Consider the following 18,599-nt stretch of genomic DNA (forward strand, 5'->3'; position numbering starts at 1 on the left):
TCCGCACTGAAAGGGGCCAGATGAGGTGGCTGGTTTGGATGCACCCCTTGGCACCTCCCCGGTCAGGTGTTTCAGAGCAGACCCGGGACATGCTGGAGGGATTACATGTCTTGCCTGGCCAGGCAGGTAGCAATCTGCCACCTCATCACCAGATGCCTCTAAATTCTACATATTGGTCCTTTAAAGTCTTCAAAGCTGCACTGTATTGTTGTCAGGCTTGTGGACATGTGGTCAGGCTGCAGCAGCCACAGATTGAACAAAGATTGTTTTGCTTCCGACCATCCTGACTACAATGCAATTAAGGCAAATGATTATGGCTGAAGTGAAAGTGTAGAATCAAACCGATAACTGTGTGAAAAAAATGTTGCCTGAACGCGCTAAAACACATTCTTTTGGTCAGATACAGGGACTTTGGACACAGTTAGATTTCAGTTGTAGTTATTTCCAAATCTTTAAATGAGGTAAAGAATGTAAATATTTTCAGTAGCAGATGAACATACATTTGCTGCTCTATAGAGTAGGACTGACTCAGGATGATTAGTGGGTACAAATACATGCTAATGTTGCTTTTATCATTAAACTTATTGATGATGGGAAAAAAAAATCAAGGTTCATGACAAATCTGATACGTACAGTCCCTTGAGTCTGTATATGATTCACTGTCAGGATGCAAAAAATGTCATATTAGAACTATGGACTAATCAGTATGTGGGTTTTACAGTGTTGCTGAAATGGTTGGTGGCTGCTTCATTTTTCAATGGGCCATCTGATAAATTTGCACTTTAAAGCTGTGTTCACACCAAGCTGTGATCTAAGCCAGACTCTTGTCTAGTTGCCACTTTTCTTGCAGCCTTGCAGCCAGGCTTCACTGTTATTGTTCAAAGACGTCAGCGTCAATTGCACAAATCCCGTATAACAGATTGCACTTTGTTGGTGGGAGGGCAACTCGTGAATGGAGTGTATACACACACGCACACACCCACGCTCGCACACACATATGTACGATTTCAGAGACTGATTACAGTCGACCCATTATTAAGATGTCTCAGTGTTTTGGTATTCTGCAAAAGCCTGACTCAGGACAGACCTACAGGGCTTTGTATATTGTTGGGTTCTTCTGATAAATTGGGGATCAAGCTCAAGTTGATGATCAATTTGCTGGAAGGAATGCATATTTTTGATCTAAGGTTACACATAGGAGACGTGAGAAACCCAAACTTGTCAGTTCTGTTTAGGTTCCTCTGAGGTGTCTCATCAATATGCACGTTTCTTTGCCTTAATTTAAAAGGTTAGAAAAAAAAAAAAAAAAACACAAAAACAAAAAGCTATACCTTGGTCCGAGCTCATCCTCACACCTCCAGGTGAATTCCCCAAAGCTCTCATAGCGCTGGTTGTAGTGGTATAGCACTCGGTGCAGAGTGGGGGCGCCCAGGTCCATCAGAGTGTTGTAGGCCGTCTGCTGCTCCTTCCCACTGGTGTAGCCGTTGAACAGGTTGTAGATCTTGTCTGCTATTTCTGAAAGGACACGAAGAATTGAAGGTAAACACACAAACTACCACAACTCAATTCATCCACAGCAGCGGCTAATGACACGAGTGTATGAGAAATGCAAACTTCATCACCCTGTAATAGGATCAGGCCACGCTTACTGATGTTTACCAACTTGTGCTACTTGATATCTAAACCTTAAACCAGAGGAGAACAGATGGAAAGAGAGGAGTGATGGTTGGTGGATAAACCACTAACACGCTACTGTTTCTGAGACTTATGTGAGAGCAAAAAATCAGCAGGGATATGTCCATGAGTGGTGATGATGCTGTGGGGATTAGCATATTGTAACAGGGCAAGGGCCTCCTCACTTGTCACCTATATGAGGAAAGGGGCAGCCTGTATAGACACTGTGAGTCTGTCAGTGAAAGTAGAAACTGTAGAGCAAAAATTGTAATGACACATATTTGATAATCAAATGTCCTGCCTTTGATAAATGCTTGCATATTTCCACATTAAACTGAAAAAAAGGGATTGAAATGGACATTAAATGTGTCCATTAAGGATTAAAAAATAATGGGAACTTTTAAAAAATGTGTTTAGAGAACAGCTTAAAAACAAAATAGACTAATAAATTCATTGTTTTTATTTTAACGCGATGTAGGAAATTGCATAATCATAATATTTACAGGGGGAAAATGTGTGACACTCTTTCCAACCTTCAGATTAACAAAACAGATACCATTTGACATGAATATCTTGGCACTAACAGCATTTTAAAATGAATAAATCATCACCTACAAAGTGGCTGATATTTTTCAGCTGGAAAATATTGATCAGCTGGGAGACAGATATGTGCCAATACAATGAAAATATTCACACCATTCGAGCATTTCCAGGTATTAACATCAGCAAAAAGCCCCCAGTAGACTCACACTTCACTGGTTGGTGCAGTTTTTGTGATAGCAGCAGGATTCACAGTCACATTTGTTTTGTTTTTTTTTCTATGAAGTTGTTGCAGAGGGTGACAAAAGATTTCTGCTCTAATTTTTGACAAGGAATAACACATTTTTATAGGCCGTATCCACGAGGAGTTGTGGTGTACAGTGTCCATAAACAGTCCTTCTCCAGAGAGGGAAAGTATCTGTCTGTGACTTTATGACTGGCTCTATGGACTCATCTAACATCTGTTTTGTGAGGTCTTGAAATATATAACAGCTAACAGAAGGCGAATAGGCCTCTCCTGTAAATTAGCTCCACTGACAACATTAAGAGGATCAAACACACACGTACATAAACGTGGACAGTCGGTGTCTTTAAGTTCATCTCTGTGATCCGAACTTTTTTCCTCACCTTGTGCTTTGACGTCATCCACAGTAGGACATGGAGTTTTGATGGTGACCTCACTTGGGCTGGAACGCCGCCCTGTGTTGTCTACTGCCCACAGCCGGAACCTGCACGCCCACACACACACACACACACAGACACACACACACATAGAAATATTAGGAAAGCCTGCTGTTTGCTGTGAATGATAAAGTGACGTGTCACATGGATTTCCTGCAGTGTAATCTGTAATCTGCAGCAAGCATCAGCTGCATTTCCTGCACTGCTACATCTATTAAAATAAGGCCTGAATTGTCAATGTAGGTCTTTGTCTAGTGCCACACTGACATTTGGCACTTTAATCAACAGCTGTGACTTTACTGAATAACTACCTCCACCTAGTGGCCGACATGTGACTTGCAGGCACCTGCAGTGAAAATAAAGAAAGAACACGAGAAACACCAGACTTTTAATCATCGGATTAAAATGTTACTGATTTATTCAAACTTAAAGCAGTTATAGGTTAAAGTATGGGTGGACGTCCTCACAGACTGAATGTGTGCTGTTGGTGCAGCTGCAGTGTGTGTGTTATCTGTATCACACTTTCATAACAGCACGAACGTATTTTTCCGCACACAATATATTTTCAACTCGTGAGGCGCCAATCTCAAAGCTTTGTAAGGACTGTATAGAAAATATAAGGAGTGTGCAGCGCCCTGAAGGGAGAGACGAGGCCTTGGCTTGGGGAGATGAATGAGCTGTCAGACAGGATGGAGAGAGCAGGAGTCTCGCTGATGCTGAGATTAAAAGGGCATGTGTAGCTGCACACTCAGCCCACATACATCAAAACTGTTTGAAGGGGCGCCGTCCGTGGGCCTCTTGGTCCCTCCACATCCCACTTTTTTTTTTTTCCCGCTCTCTAAGTTTTACTCATACTTTCTTTTCCTCTGTATCTCACTCTTGATCTTTTCCCTCTGTTCTTAACCCCAAAACTTTGCCTCTGCTTTTTTGGCTCACTGTGCTTCCTCTTCCCCCCCCCCCCCCTTTCCCCCCCTCTCCCCTCTCTACAACATGTGTGTGGCTTCCCTCCTGGCAGGCTGTTTGTGAGATAAGTGTGAGCATGCATGTGAGAGCCTCCAAGCATCCGGTATGTATCTGTGTACGTGCTCATAGACAAAAAAAAAAACCTCCATCATGGTCACGACATTACATTGTTAAACTTTACTCTGGAGACATGTAGTATATATACACACGGGCAGGTGAGTGTGAATAACTGTGTGAATGGGACATGGAATAAAATCATTTTCCTCCTGTCAACATGTAGTTTAGTGATGTTCAAAGTACACTCACATGTATGTGGTGTCGGGCTCCAGGCAGCGTATGATCATGCTGATGGACGAGGACAGCAGGTTGGGGATGTCTCCTAACATCACACATGGAGACCTGGCCCCTGACAGGATGTCATCCACGAAGCTCAGAAGGGTTTCTGCAGCGGACAGAATGACAGTGGAGACAAGTGTTACATTTTTCTATTTCTATAAATGCTGTAAACATCAACGTCGTGTGTTTTGTGTTTTTTGGACATCTACCTCTTTTTATATGGATTATGTGTCTAAATCGCCTCACTTTTTGCTTTGTTTCCATCATAGAAGACATGTCACGCTGAAACCTAACCTACAGCGCGCTGCTTACACAAATGTGCAGTGTTTTTATATTGAAATGACACACGGTAGAACTCCTCTGAGGTAAGATAAGGACAGCACCACTCATACTTTTAACGTAATGTCTTGACTTCTGCTCGGTCATTCACACCTATTTGCAAGCAAAATAACATTTTTTAATTGATAGACAAAATTGAAGGATAAAATATGATCATGATTGATTGAATCAGGTACAACACCTGTATTCACCTGAGCCTCGCACATTAAAGCAAGGCAACCCTGTGACCTCCTTCATCCTCCTCTCCCTCCTCCTCCTCCTCTATCACCTCCTCTTCAAGGCTCCTTTTCCTGCTGCCTAGATTGGTGGCGACACATGCAGCTAGCTATGTTTTCCCAGCTGGCACCGCGTACGTCAAAAGGGCAGCTGGCCACCCGGAGGTGTGTGTGTGTGTGTGTTTCACTGTAAAGAGGAAAAACCCTCTGCTTGGAAAAGCCAAGTTTGTGTGTGTGTGTGTGTGTGCAAAGGTGTGTGAAGTGATGGGCGCTCTGAGGTGGTCATCTGTGACCCTCTCCTCTGCACAAGCAGAGCCTGTCTGTGTGTATTTATACAATAATGTGTGTGCGATGGATGCACCACTGAGATGGTCACCTGTGCCTTTTCTTCCACAGGAGCTTTCCCCTCTGTGTGTGTAAATACTTGTATGTGTGAATGATGGGTGCTCTGAGGTGGTCACCTACGTCTTCCCTGTCAGCCTCTCTTATGTCCCCAGCTGCTGAACAAGTGCCATGGAATCACAGAGAGTGTGAGAGAGGAGAGAAAACGGTGTGTAGCAGCTGTCAGAGGGAGGTGTTTACCCAGCACAGAGACTGACACAGCAGTGAAAGACATAAACATTGCTGCAGATGTAAATGAAAAGTGACATTGTGAGGCTTTGCACCACTTAGCATATTAATTGCAAACCCAGTTGGAATTTCTGTCAGGCGTGTAAGGAGGCATATGAAAAGGGAAACAGTGTTTGAACCCTTCGCTGGAGAACACAGTTTGGAATATGTTGAGCAATTCTTTCAATATCTGAGCAAGCAGAGCACTAAATAGGAAATTGCTCCTAACATCAATCTTCATACAGAGTTACTGTCTGTCTAAACATCACAACATTAGTAATTCAGCTGGGATTTACTACCGTCTTACACGCTGGCTGTGTTTACTACAGCTGTCTCATACTGCAGGCCTTATTAGGCTTTAGGATGATATACCAAACCATAACTTGTTTCTAACCATTTACATCACTGATCATTTATTTAAGATGGAAATATATGTTAGATCACTTATTATCATGCTGAAGGTCAGACACACCTAGCCGTCTTGGTGGTGGAGGTGCAGTTACACTGGCCTTTCAATCAGGAGTTCAACCTGTATTTGATCCTTGCCACTGCATTAGGTTTAAGACATACACAAAAACCAGAGTCTCGGTTACCATGGTTACATGTCCCATCGCTTCCAAAATATGATTGACTGGCCGACTCACATCATCCATGAGGTCCGTCAGGCTACTGGTCATGCTGATGGCATAATCCTACTTATGTGATGCTGACTGTGCATCCCCCATGTGCTGGGAGTGAGGCCCCTTCTACTGCAGATCACTGTACTGTACAAAATCTACTGATTTTAGAGAAAATAATGATAATGAAAATAATGATAAAATGATATTTTTCAAGGTGCATTTGTAATGCACCTTGAAAAATATCATTTAAACACACAAAATTTAAACTCACATGCATACATTTTTAAATGTTGTCTTAGTAAGTGCCTTGTTTGATGTTGAACAAATACACAATCTGATTCTACATTGGAGCCTGGATGCGCGAAGGGAGGGTGATGATTGTGAAGCCATCCTTTCATACTGTGACTGTTCTAAGAAATAGGAGCAATGCACTGAGCACACTGAATACACTGAATTTCACCGAGCAGCAAATGCACTCTCAAATGTTGCCAATAAGCGAATATGAGGCATGAGCTGTCTGTTCAGGGCTGCATATCTGTTTTGATTGGCGGGACATATCAGTGCTGTGACCACGGGAAGCCGGTCCAGGGAAAACACAAACACACACTCTGAAAAGTATGATGCCATACTGAAGCCGTGTATTAGCTTTAGCTAAGAGTGAATATTAGATAATATAACAAATCTGAACCTATACTTTTAAGGGTGTCAAAGTTTCTGGACAACGCTTGTCAAGACAATGAAAATGACCTCATGACCAGACAGACTCATCGTACACGCTGAAGCAGAATGTGGTATTATTATGAATGTTTTTAGGCCAGTACCTCCTGTAAATGTGATTTAGATTTATTTGGCTTGTGTCAGCACATTTTTCTTACCTTTTGGATCATAACTTAACCAAAAGCATCTACCTTCATCTGCAAACATAATACCTCAAGATGTGATAAATAGGAATTATTCTAGCCTGTCTAGAATATCCATTATATTGTCCTCCAAACCTTATTGCATACTTGGCTTCACCTCAGTCCCTGACCTCATGGTATGTATTTTGCTTTTGGCACTGTCAAACGGACTTTGATTGGAAAATTGTTAGCCAAGTACAGATGGGTGATCCATTCTAAAATGCTCGCACCGCTATCTGTTCTCACTCCCAAACGGCCTGTCTCACATGTTGTAAATTTGTCCAGAAGGAAAAGTCTGAGTCTGGCTCCGAATCAATTGTTCATGAATTCTTTAACACGCCTGTGCTCAAACAAAAGTCACACGCTCATTAAAACACAGCACAGATATGGATGTCTGAGAGCGCCTCGGAAACTTCAGGCTGCGGCGGACTCATAACATCATCGCGCCGTGGATTGCCATCTGCTCTTTATCTGTCGAATCCTTTTTCCTGTCAGTCTCCTCTCTGTAGAACACCTGAAGCAGCAGAAGCGCAGCGTGCAGCCCATTAAAAGCGGTTAGAGGAACACCACCGTGCGTTGTCAGTATGAGAGGAATGAGTGATGCGGGCGCCAAAAGAACACAGAGTGCATCTTGAGTCGACGATATTAAATATCTCAGGCTAAAGAGAACCTGTGAACGCTGTGTGCTGCCATGGTGTTTAGGAACATTAATCAACATGCTCCTCCAAATGGATGAGCATGTGGCTCATGTACCATGGATTCCTATCAAAACCTGCAACACAATGCATATGTGCTGTTATTAGCTGATTATTCCATCTTTGAGATTGATTCCGGAGCCATTTCATCATTCTGACTTTCTTCCCAGGTTCATGCCCCTCTGCAGGGTTATTTAGATTCCACATCCTCGGAATAGTTGTATAACCCTCCCTCAGAATGCTACAACTTCAACAGGAGAAGGATATCCCTGATTTACTGTAAGCTGCAGTACATAAAGAATGTTCCAACATGAAACCGTTTCCAATGCAGCTGTCGATCAAAATCCTCACAGTCTGCAGTGCGATGAAAGAGAAATATGACTTTAATATAGTGAGCAGATTACACATCGTGGCTGAACAGCAGCTGAATGACACTTCAAATCAAAACGGGAAAATGAATGTCTAATGATTTATGCTGTCCTGCTGGCTGGAAATGAGCAGGTTATGATTAGCTCAGACTTTTCAAAACATATTGAAATATATTTTCTCTCAGTTAGTGTAGCAGCATGTGCTTCCCACTGTCTGAGGAACATGATCCTGCATTTCATTCGTAGAGTGCGAGCCAGCCGGCTTATCCTAAGATGACATCGGTGGTAGACTGTTAAAGGTTCAGTTGGGAAGTGTTGTAAATCTGTCTATTTAGCAAAATCCGTAAATCTGCCAGAAGCAGGAAATTCTAGACTGACAGATTCTGTGTAGACAGCAAAGATTTCAGCTTATATGAGAGAGGATGTTGACTATTGGAATTCATTTTATGAAAATTAAACAAAACTTTGACTGATTATTATTTTGATTAAATTTACAGCCAACTGCAAAGGCCTGATATTTTTTTGGACAGACCCACAGACCTATGAATGAGTACGATCTGTAGATTTATATTTGGATTTTCTTTTCCAACTTTAATTATTTTATCTTGAGGGTGCCTTGTACAGGAATCAATCAATCAGCTGTAACGAACCTAGGTTAGCAAAATAGCTAATTTCTAGTTTGACTGATTGCACAGAAGAAAAAAAAACAGATTAAAAAGTCTTAAATCTAACTGAATTATGGGGCTGAGAAAGGAAGCCAACATGGCGGTACTAAAACCTGCAGTTCCTCCAAGTGTCCACTTGAGGCTGCCTCCAAAGGTGACACCTCAAATTTATTACTGATTGGTACAAAACTAGTTTTGGTCACTAGCTAATTTCTCCTTCCATTACAGCAATTCAATGAACGCACTGGGTACAGCAGGTCAAACATTACAGCAGATGAATCCAGTCTGTTTATTTGTATCCTGAAAGTCAACTTATAATAGAATAGAATATCATGTTCAACACACCACACACACTGTGCAGATCCAGTGTTAGATGGAGCGCCACAGCTCAGAGGAACTTGTCATTCAGCTGGAGTTGTTTACCCTCAGCATTCTTAAAGTATGATTGGTTGGAAAAATCAAGCATTGCCAAGAGACTGATGTGAGTTATGGGATGTCTCACCTTTTGAAGTCCTGCCTGCTGTCGTCAGCTCAGTTGTGCAGGCCTGGACTCAGAGAAAGTGTGTGTGTGTGTGTGTGTGTGTGTGTGTGTAGCCAATCCACTCCTGTTTTTCTCTGTTTCTTAATGGAAAGGACAGGTGTTTTAAAGATGATAATGTTTTTACTGTGGGATCTCAGTGTGTATCAGACATAAGATAGTTCTTTAAGAATCACTACCTAATTGTGTCACTTTCTATGTGTTTCCTAGTCTACGTTTATGTTTTTCCAGCCGTTGTTATAGGCTGCACGGAGGCAGCGTCACTTCCAAAACAAAAACCTGCTCTGTGATTTTGACCTTTAACCAGTGCCTAATCGGAAATAATAACCCATACCTATGCTAACAGCAGTAAAGTGGTGTTCCACAGAAATATGTAGATGGCTTTTTAAAAAAACATTTTGATAACATGTGTCTAGACTGTAAAAAAAGTACAGTTTGACAGTTTATTGGACTGTTGAGTTAATAACAAAGAGAATCCAATACTAAGGTGACTGACTTGTATTTGAAAGTTATTAAAGACATAGACTTTTTCCATAAATGAATGCAAACTGCACCTTTTTCCCGTCCTGTTACAACAGCACCATGTTTTACAGTGAATGTAGTCATGCACTAAAAAACAGAAGTCAGCTTTAGAGAGGCACATATCATGAACCTGATGAACTGAGAGGGGAGGAAAACCAGGGGAGGGCAAAGAGCGGGAGCAAATGGGAAGTTTACAGTGCTACACCAATGAACACACACACACACACACACTCTCTCTATAAAGGTAAATGCTTCAACTTAAATGATCTTCTGTCTCCATCCTATAACAGGTTTCTCTATGGGCTGCCTGGGAATTCATCCACCTCTGTTAAAGCAGACAGCTTCCTTGTAACTAGGCGTAATTGGAAACCACCCACATAAGCACAAATACACACACAACTGGCAGCAAGACTCTTAACAAAAAACATCTGGACTAAGTTGTCTACCTTTCCATTGGATAGAAGGAAGCGAGATCAGCAACACAACAACATCAGACCATTGACAAACCCCTCACTGTAGGGTTCTTGGCACTTCAGTACCAGTAACAGCCACTACTAGGCCGGCCACACAGACAGGATTGCAAAGAACTTCTGAAGAACAACATGGACCAGATATGAAAGGAAAATCTCTGAAGAGAAGAAACAAAAAAAAAATAAAGGAACACTTAAAGAACACAGTGTAACTAAAGTCAGTCACACTTCTGTGAAATCAGCCTGTCCAGTTAGGATCAACACTGATTGTGAATCAGTTTCAGCTGCTGTTGTGCGAATGGAACAGACAACAGGTGGAAATGAGGCAGTTATCAAGACAGCCCTATAAAGGAGAGGTTCTGCAGGTGCTGACCACAGACCGTTTCTCTGCTCTCATCCTTTCTGCCTGATGTTTGATCACTTTTGCATTTTGTCAGTGCTGGTTTGGTGATGGGTCAGTAACTTTTATTATGAGCATGGTTTCAAATCCAGACCTCCATTGGAAAATAACTTTGATTTACATTGATGTTTGTTCTCAGCGTATTCCACTATGTAATGAATGAAGATTTTCAACTGGATTCATTCATTCATCATTCACTAAGATGTGTTATTTTAGTGTTGCCTTTTTTGAGTATATATATATATATATATATATATATATAAAAGATTTGCCTTGCGTGAAAGAGAAGGAGGAACAGCCCTCCAAACTCCCAGACTGTGTTTGATATGTGTATGAGCAGAGCCGCATTTGCGTCACAGCGGCATCATTTGTATGTTCAGAGAGGCGATAAATTGTTTTATAATTTGATAGAAGTGTGTCTGAGCAAGTTGATCGCAGTTACAACATGATAACTTTGCACGCCATGTGTAAATTAAGCCAAAAACTTCAATAAAAGAATAAAACACCTTGGACAGCGGCAACTGTAACAGGCAACAATAAAACGAGACTGAAGGCTGCATGCCTGTCATACCTTGTAAACAATTACATAGTTACAAAACACAAACTTAGGTGTGCTCTGGTAGGAGAATTTTTGACCTGTTCCAGCTGCTTTCTTTAATCTCCCCCCCCTCTTTTTAAATACATCCATCCTAATGTGCCTCCACTGAACGCCCCTCTCTTATGGCCACTTCACTCTGACAACAGTTTAAGTTCTTCTGGAGCATTTAGACAACCCGTCAGGTGTTTGTCTCACGCAACAGATGCAACACTGGGTCTACAAACGTGTCAGTTCACACGGGACGTGTTCCAAATGTTTTACTTCTGTGCGTGCTCAGTGAAGCACAACCCTAATAGCGTGTCATTCAAATCACGCAGGTTTCCAGCTTTCTGTGAACTGGTGAACTATATCTATGATGATCCCTTAAGGCCACAGTACAGACAGTGACCAAGGGGTGCTGAGTACATGGCATCATTGTTGTTGGTGGTTACAAGCTTAACAGACTCCCTGTTGTCTAATCACCTACACATACTATACATAGGATAAAATAGACATAAATAATAAAGTGGACAACCCCAGTGTCTTCTGAGTGGAAAGGGTCTAACCCGGTGAACATATCCTGCACCCTGCACCCACTCAGGCATGCCATCATCCCTTAACTTCCACTTTAACTCTAAAATTGTGCAGAGTGGATGAAGATGGCTGACAATGTGCCAGATTTAGTTAAAGATTAGACAAAATGGCACCACAATGCTTTTTTGTTGCTATATTACACTATACACAATATTTGACTTATTATTTGATATGAGAGTTTTATTTTGATGATTGATAATTAATTTGCATGGTGCTGAAGTTTGATGCGTATAAATATGACTTATAGTAGACTTGTAGTAGAGTAGAGTTTCTCCTGTTTAATTTGATATGCAATATGTTTTTTTTTTACATACTTAGTTTTATGGCTTTTATTGCAAAAGCCCCCCCACAAAAGGGGCTGTGGGGTTGAAAGGGTTAATGATAGCTACATGCATCTCTTTACTGGCTAATGAGTTCTTATCTTGCTATTAGTTATATTTTTTAGGTAAAATCCTAAAATCCAGACTTTGTATTAGTAAAATTCCAAATTCTAACTTAAGTTCACCAAATCAAAAGAAGCAGATCATTCCCACCCCTTTTTACACTGCTGCAGGGAACTACGTGCACATGTGTGTATGCACATGAACATATCTTTCTTTCTTATTGTTTAGCAGCAGCAGTAATACTGTTACTTTTTGTTTGACTTCTTTTGTGCATGATGTCCAGGCATGTTGCTGCTTTCAAAGCACATTGAGTCTACGCTTGTTGTATAAAATGTGACTTGACTTAACATTCAAATCTGCAACATTGTGGGATCAGTTGCTGTGGTAAGTATGTCAGTATGGATGCACCGCCCGGCCTCGCTTCTCAGAGCGCACACACACAGTGCACTCTGCTGTTCATTTGCATGAACTGTAAGATGTGTTAGCACACACTCACAGTGACGGTTCTGCATGGTATCCAGCAATTTTCTATTGAGGAGAATACATGTGCAGTTATGACATTAGATTTAGAGTCTCTGCCTTCCCATTTGTTCCACTGCTTAGTGTGAACATGCAGTACTTAGCAGCAGTCCTTGGCTATACTGCAGGATCACCTTTCAAACTACCCATCTGTGAATTGAAAGTGCTGTAAAGTGCTAGACATGAAATATTCAACATTTTTGGAATCCCTGGGTGGAGTTCAAGGAACTCCTGGGTGGGTACTTCATAGGCATGTGGGCATACCTTGGCAAAGGTGGAAAAAAAAAACCTGTGTGACTGCAATCTTAAAATTAATGTGGTATTTTATTATTAAAGTGCATGCCAATCATGGACTCAAAAGCACCAAGGTCAGCCAGGAGTGCACCAAGCAGCACAATGCCAGTTTAGAGACTGATGAGGAACATTTGATGCATGAGAGGGATGCTGCAGCCAAGCCTGAAGGGGGAGCTCACAGTCAGACGCTACATGCTACACTACTGACCATTGGCAGACCCACACTTATGCTCCCCGGTAGCATCCACATTCTGTTGGACAATTTAATGTCTGAAAGCCGACTATCAAAGTTGTTTAGAGTAACTGCAGACTGCTGCAAGTTTCTAGTATCCAGTTTTGCTAAAAGCTCCCATTAAGTGGTTAAATATCATTGAGGCTGAGTGCCAACAAGATGGGCTAGGAGTCCGAGCATCACTCTATGGTGCCCTAAGGCCCCAGCAGAGGTGATGATTAGTCCAGTGGGTGCATATTTTGGGTGCATCCAACTAGGAGGAGACCTGAGGGCAAACACATATACATACAAGAGGCACATCATCCCTCATGTACGCTGTGGATACTTCAGGATCTGGATAGCTACAGCAGAATGTGTGTAGTATAAGATGCCTCTGGGCACAAACTTTGACCCAGAAAATCATGGAAAGTTGTCTGCTTCACTTTTCACCAATGTGTGGAAATCACATCTAATGCATTTGCAATACTTCACACCTAACCACACAGAAATGAAGGGACTGACATTAGACTGCTCAAGGTGACCCAGCGCAGTACACAGTGCCGTAAAGAGGAGTATGTGGGAAAGGCCTAGCAGTGGCAGCTCAGAGGAAGTGACTGGGATTAAGGGGAAGCCTGGCCTGGTTTAGGTGAGACACACATGTTCCAGTCACCAAAGTTGTCTGAGAGCATGCGTGTGATGTAAATGGGTGAGTAATGTGTTTATTGATAGGATCCCGAGTTCCACTGACCCTTGCACAAACCTTACCCTCGCTGGGTGATCAAAGCTGTTACATCACTGGGTTGCTCCTAGCTCAGGGGATGTTTGTTTTCACAGCGGGACTGGTCCAGCCCTGGTGGTGCCCTGACTTAAAGCAGACTTCCTATTCATGAAGCATCCACACATCTGCTGGGGACCGTGCATATGCGTGAGTGTATGTGTGCGCTTACTCTATGATCTCACCTTGTGTGCCTGAAGCTTGTTAGAGGGGAGATTACTGCACAAACAAGCTGTTGTCAGCTCCAGATCTAACCGAGTCCTGGATGCTGTAATCATCAGCTGGATGTATGTAGACTTATCTAACATTACATAACCACAAACAACAAGAAAATAAGCGTATGCACCCGTGCAGCTGTCAACGAGTATATGGTCTGTGTATAAACAACAAAGCTTTAGGGATGTTTTGTAGGAAACATCTGTTTCTAATGAGCCTTCAGAGAAAGTTTCTTACCCAGATGATCGGTAGTGTCTGTTCAGATCCTTTTCCCATAAATGGACGCTCTGTTTTCACCAAACTTCTGGAATTTATCATGAAAACCATTTGGGGATTAACTTAAGGGAAGAAATAATATTTCATATAATGAAGTTCTTGAGTGCACTAGTCAAATTTATCAGCTCCAGTTCTAATGTGCAGTGATGTATCAGCGTATTTTCTCATGTCTATATTCACCCACCTCAGGACATGACAGGTGGAGGGCATCTGCCCTGAAATCTGTGTAATCATGCTGAGGTACACACAAGCAACTATTCCGTGTGGATGATGGACCTAACTTTACTCCAGACTGTACTGGTGATTAAAACTACTAGGTAAGGTTTAGAGAAAGATCCCAGCATGGGTGAAAACAGACCATTTTGCAACGCTGAGCACACTTTACTTTACAAAGCAAAACTGTCTCATCCCTCTCAACACATTTGACATGAACTACACAGCTACCACCACAGGTATGGTGACAGATACACACAGACCCAACTACAGTGAACCATACATAAAGAAAACTCCAAGCTTTCCAGTGTTTCGCACACAAAAATGTGGGTGGCAGGGAAAGATACAGAGAGGTAAAAAAATCTAATCAATACTATCTCTTAATGTAGTAAAACCAGTCTAAAGTCCTACACATATTCACAATCCTCACATTTGTTCCTGTTTTTACAACTTCATGCTCGTTTCACTGTCTCAGTTTTATGAGGAAAAGTTAAAAACTAGGGAGTAAGAAAAGATTTATTCTTCTTTGGAACATTAATAGTATTGACGCACATTACCCCCAGCAGATCCGCTATTTGTTCAAATATTTAGCCCTGATACATCTGCACCAGTCCATATATTGTAGTAGATGGATTTCTGTGTCGCTAGTATCCAGAGTGGGGATCCCATTTGATGTATATTGCCATATTACACAGTTACATCAATTCCTGTTGAAGCATCATTAAAGGCGGTGCAATGCATCCATCAGATCTTCTCATTTATTATGCTGCAAAACCTAATGTTGTAAATATAAAGCAGCACTATTCTTTTGTCAGAAGATGTGATGAAAAGCTACTTTAATGACCTCCAGAACAATATGGTTGCCTGAAGATATTTGACTGAAGGCTGTAGATGCATATTTAGAATTTATTTATTATTTTTTATTTTTGCAATTTGAACCATGTTTACCCTGTCTTGATGCCATTTGAGGTAAAGAAAAAAATTAATAGTAAAAGAAAATAAGAAAAAGAGAGATGAGGCCTTCTCTGGCCTAAAGGCATCGAAGGAAAAAAAAAGCAGAAAGGGAGGTGGTCAGAAAAAGATTGAACAAGGAGAGACAAGAATTTTATGGGCAGAGTAACAATATGAGAGTAGGAAGAGGAGATCAGAAGGAGGATGAGGGAGTGGTGAAGGCAAACCAACAAAAAAAGACAGAAGAGAAACAGCCAAGGGGAGATCTGTGGAGAATTGAACATCAGCTCATGTGAGACTGATTCTCCAAGATGATGGAAGACTGACAGCTGAAATCAAAATCACACTGTACAGCAGGCCCTCCAGACCTTTTCTTCTTCTTCTTTTTTCCTTCTCTCTCTTCCCCTCCCTCCTCTGCTCTGCTTGGTGGTCTTTTTCCCCCTTTTCCTTTTCCTTGTGCGACTGAATGCAAAGTGCATACTGAGCCATCACTGCAAGTGTGTTCACATCAGGGTGTGCCACATATGGGTGGGAAGCTGTGATAACACCCCCCCCCCCTGCATTATGTGTGTCTTCCTCTCCTTTTTTGAATGTACCATCCAGGGCTGGGTAACTTTCAGTCTGTGCGATTATAGCTGCGTGCAGCAAATTTACACTGATGTGAGAGGGAGCTGGTAAAAGTTCACAACTTCAACACCTAGAAAAAGATGTAATCCTCCGACCTATAGCCTGCCTCATGCTCCTGATGTCTGTGTGTGTGTGTGTTTAAATCTCAGAGTCAGCCTTTCTCTGGATGAATCACACACATGCTTGTTTCGTGTTTTGCTGCTGACTTCTAAATAAGTGGAAATGTTTGAAACCAACTCTTTACATTAAAAGGCTCACATTTACTTTATCTTTTCAATTTATTTTTTTATGAGTCTGTATCAGAAAGAATTCCTGCCTTTCTCCTGCAGTTATACACCAGCGAGGTTCTGTAGCTCAAAACTATAAAACAGCATATCAAGAGTTCCAGCCTCTTAATAGAGCACATAACTCATCCTATCTTATGTAAACTGACCCTGAAGGTTAAAGTCTATGCAGTCATTTTGTCCTTATTTGCCACTTATGTGAAGATATGATCAAGCAGCCCTTACAGAGCATGGGCAAAAAATCACCAACAGTGCCAGCAGCAAGTCCACAGCATCATTACAGCTCCTCACTACATTTGACAAGACCTCACATTACACTGGTTGATAAATTAGAGTTTGACATCACCAAACCAAAACGTTTAGCCAAACTCACATGTTTCCATCTTGCCAAACTTCAAAGCTCTGTGCTTTGAGATCAATCAGTATCCATAGAGGCAGTACTGGCAGTTATGGGCATGTTTCAGATGATAGCCTGTGGTGATGGTACTTCCTGAGATGCTTAGATACTTGTGTTGCTTCATGATAGATGGGGAGTGACCGATGGTTCATCCTATCATCTGCCAAGAATTCCTAGAAAGGTAGGTGTTTATTTCAGTGTGCTATGGGAACTATGGAGTAAATGCGGACTGAGACCAGATGGGTCTGATGTAGTAAGTATCAGGCAACTGCATTTAAGGTCAAGGTACACCTGATATCCAGCCTTTCACATAACTGCTGACCATAAAACATAAAACTTCCAAGGCTAGAAACTAGCAGCAAGCATCCTAAGGCAGACATTAAAGTGCATATTACATCTAAAATGCATTCTTAAAGACAAAAAGCATAACTGGAGTTGTTGTAAGCTCAGCTATTTCAACAGTGCAGTGTCATGTATTTCTTGAGGCACAGATGTAGGAATATACGCCTTTAGGCAACAAACAAGTAAAGTGTGATAAATTCATTTTTTGGCTTGATGTTTTTGCTGTGTTAGATTATACCTCCTGGGCAAAGGGTGTGTTTGTGAGTTTGTTTTGGAGCAATTAAATAAGAGACTGGAGTCTCTGGAGTTACTCCAGTGAAGAACTAACATCACGTCTGCAATGTTCTTTAAGGGCAAAAGAAGGGGCAGGGGATTCACTTCAGGAAGTGGCTGGAAAAACCTGCAGAAATGATGCCCGTGTGGAGCTGAACGGAACGCGAAGGCATGCAGGAACGCCAGCTCTGTCTGTGTAATGAGGGTGGATGACAGCACACTATGGAAAAAAAGCATTGTCTTATTTAGACATAGTAAACTGGAAAAATCAGCATGGAAGGTTCCTGTGCCACAGTTTCTGTTTCTCTCTGATGGCAAGGAATTTCCATAAAAACACTGCCATAAGTGTATAAGAGCATCTGCTGTAAGGCTGCTTATCTGATTGGAATTTCAATATCTAGTACATCTCTGTATGATAACAACACACACATCAGCATGAAGCCTCACTCTAGCTGTTCCTGTTGCGTCACAAAGAAATAGTTTCTTTCTGATCATGGTGAAGTCTTTCCAACAACTTTGATGTGGTACCAAAGGGCTGCTCTGATGCCTGAACGATTGACTCTGTGGCCCTGATATAAAGTTTGTCTGAACTTTAAGTCTAAGTAAACATTGTATCATGCTACTACAGCCGCAGAAATGGATAAGCGAGCATCCAGTGCTTTCATCTTCTGTGTTTATCGCTCTGACGGCGCAGATTAGGGGATGGGACAAACATTTGTTTTGTAAGGCTGGGGAACACACCAGTAATGTTGGGCTGACATAGACAATTTGTTCAAAAGGCACAGGAAGAAATTACGTTCTAAAATTCCAGAACAGAAACTGAAAGGTCAAATTTGCCACTGCAGTGATATTACGTAGTTGGTCAAGTTTGCTGAACTGCATTAAAGATCCAGTGGTCCTCCTGCAGTCACTGTCCTGCAGGAGGTTTATTGAAATGGTACCGAAGCACAGTGTCCTGTGTAAAATGATGTATGGCCGATACCTATACAAGTTATCCAATCAAATGGCTTAAATATCACAAACTAATCGGTAAATTTAAAGAAAAACAGCCAATTACATTTCCACAGTCATTATTATCACACCTGTGCTTCACATAAACGCAGTGTGGGGTTCTGAGGGTTAGGCAGCTTTGT

The 18,599-nt window shown here is 41.7% G+C and overlaps 1 protein-coding gene across 1 annotated transcript in view; it reads right to left on the reverse strand.

The window, feature by feature from the left end:
• astn1 (astrotactin 1) overlaps positions 1 to 18,599 on the reverse strand; it is a 305,771-nt gene that overhangs the window by 8,738 nt on the left and 278,434 nt on the right. The window contains exons 21-23 of the mRNA XM_028427538.1: positions 4,165 to 4,300; positions 2,842 to 2,942; positions 1,332 to 1,515 (exon numbers count right to left, since the gene is read on the reverse strand). Of these exons, the coding sequence (XP_028283339.1) occupies positions 1,332 to 1,515; positions 2,842 to 2,942; positions 4,165 to 4,300 (421 nt within the window). The remainder of the gene's footprint in view (positions 1 to 1,331; positions 1,516 to 2,841; positions 2,943 to 4,164; positions 4,301 to 18,599) is intronic.

This window comes from Parambassis ranga, chromosome 17 (genome assembly GCF_900634625.1).
Source record: "Parambassis ranga chromosome 17, fParRan2.1, whole genome shotgun sequence".
Taxonomy (NCBI): Eukaryota; Metazoa; Chordata; class Actinopteri; family Ambassidae; genus Parambassis; species Parambassis ranga.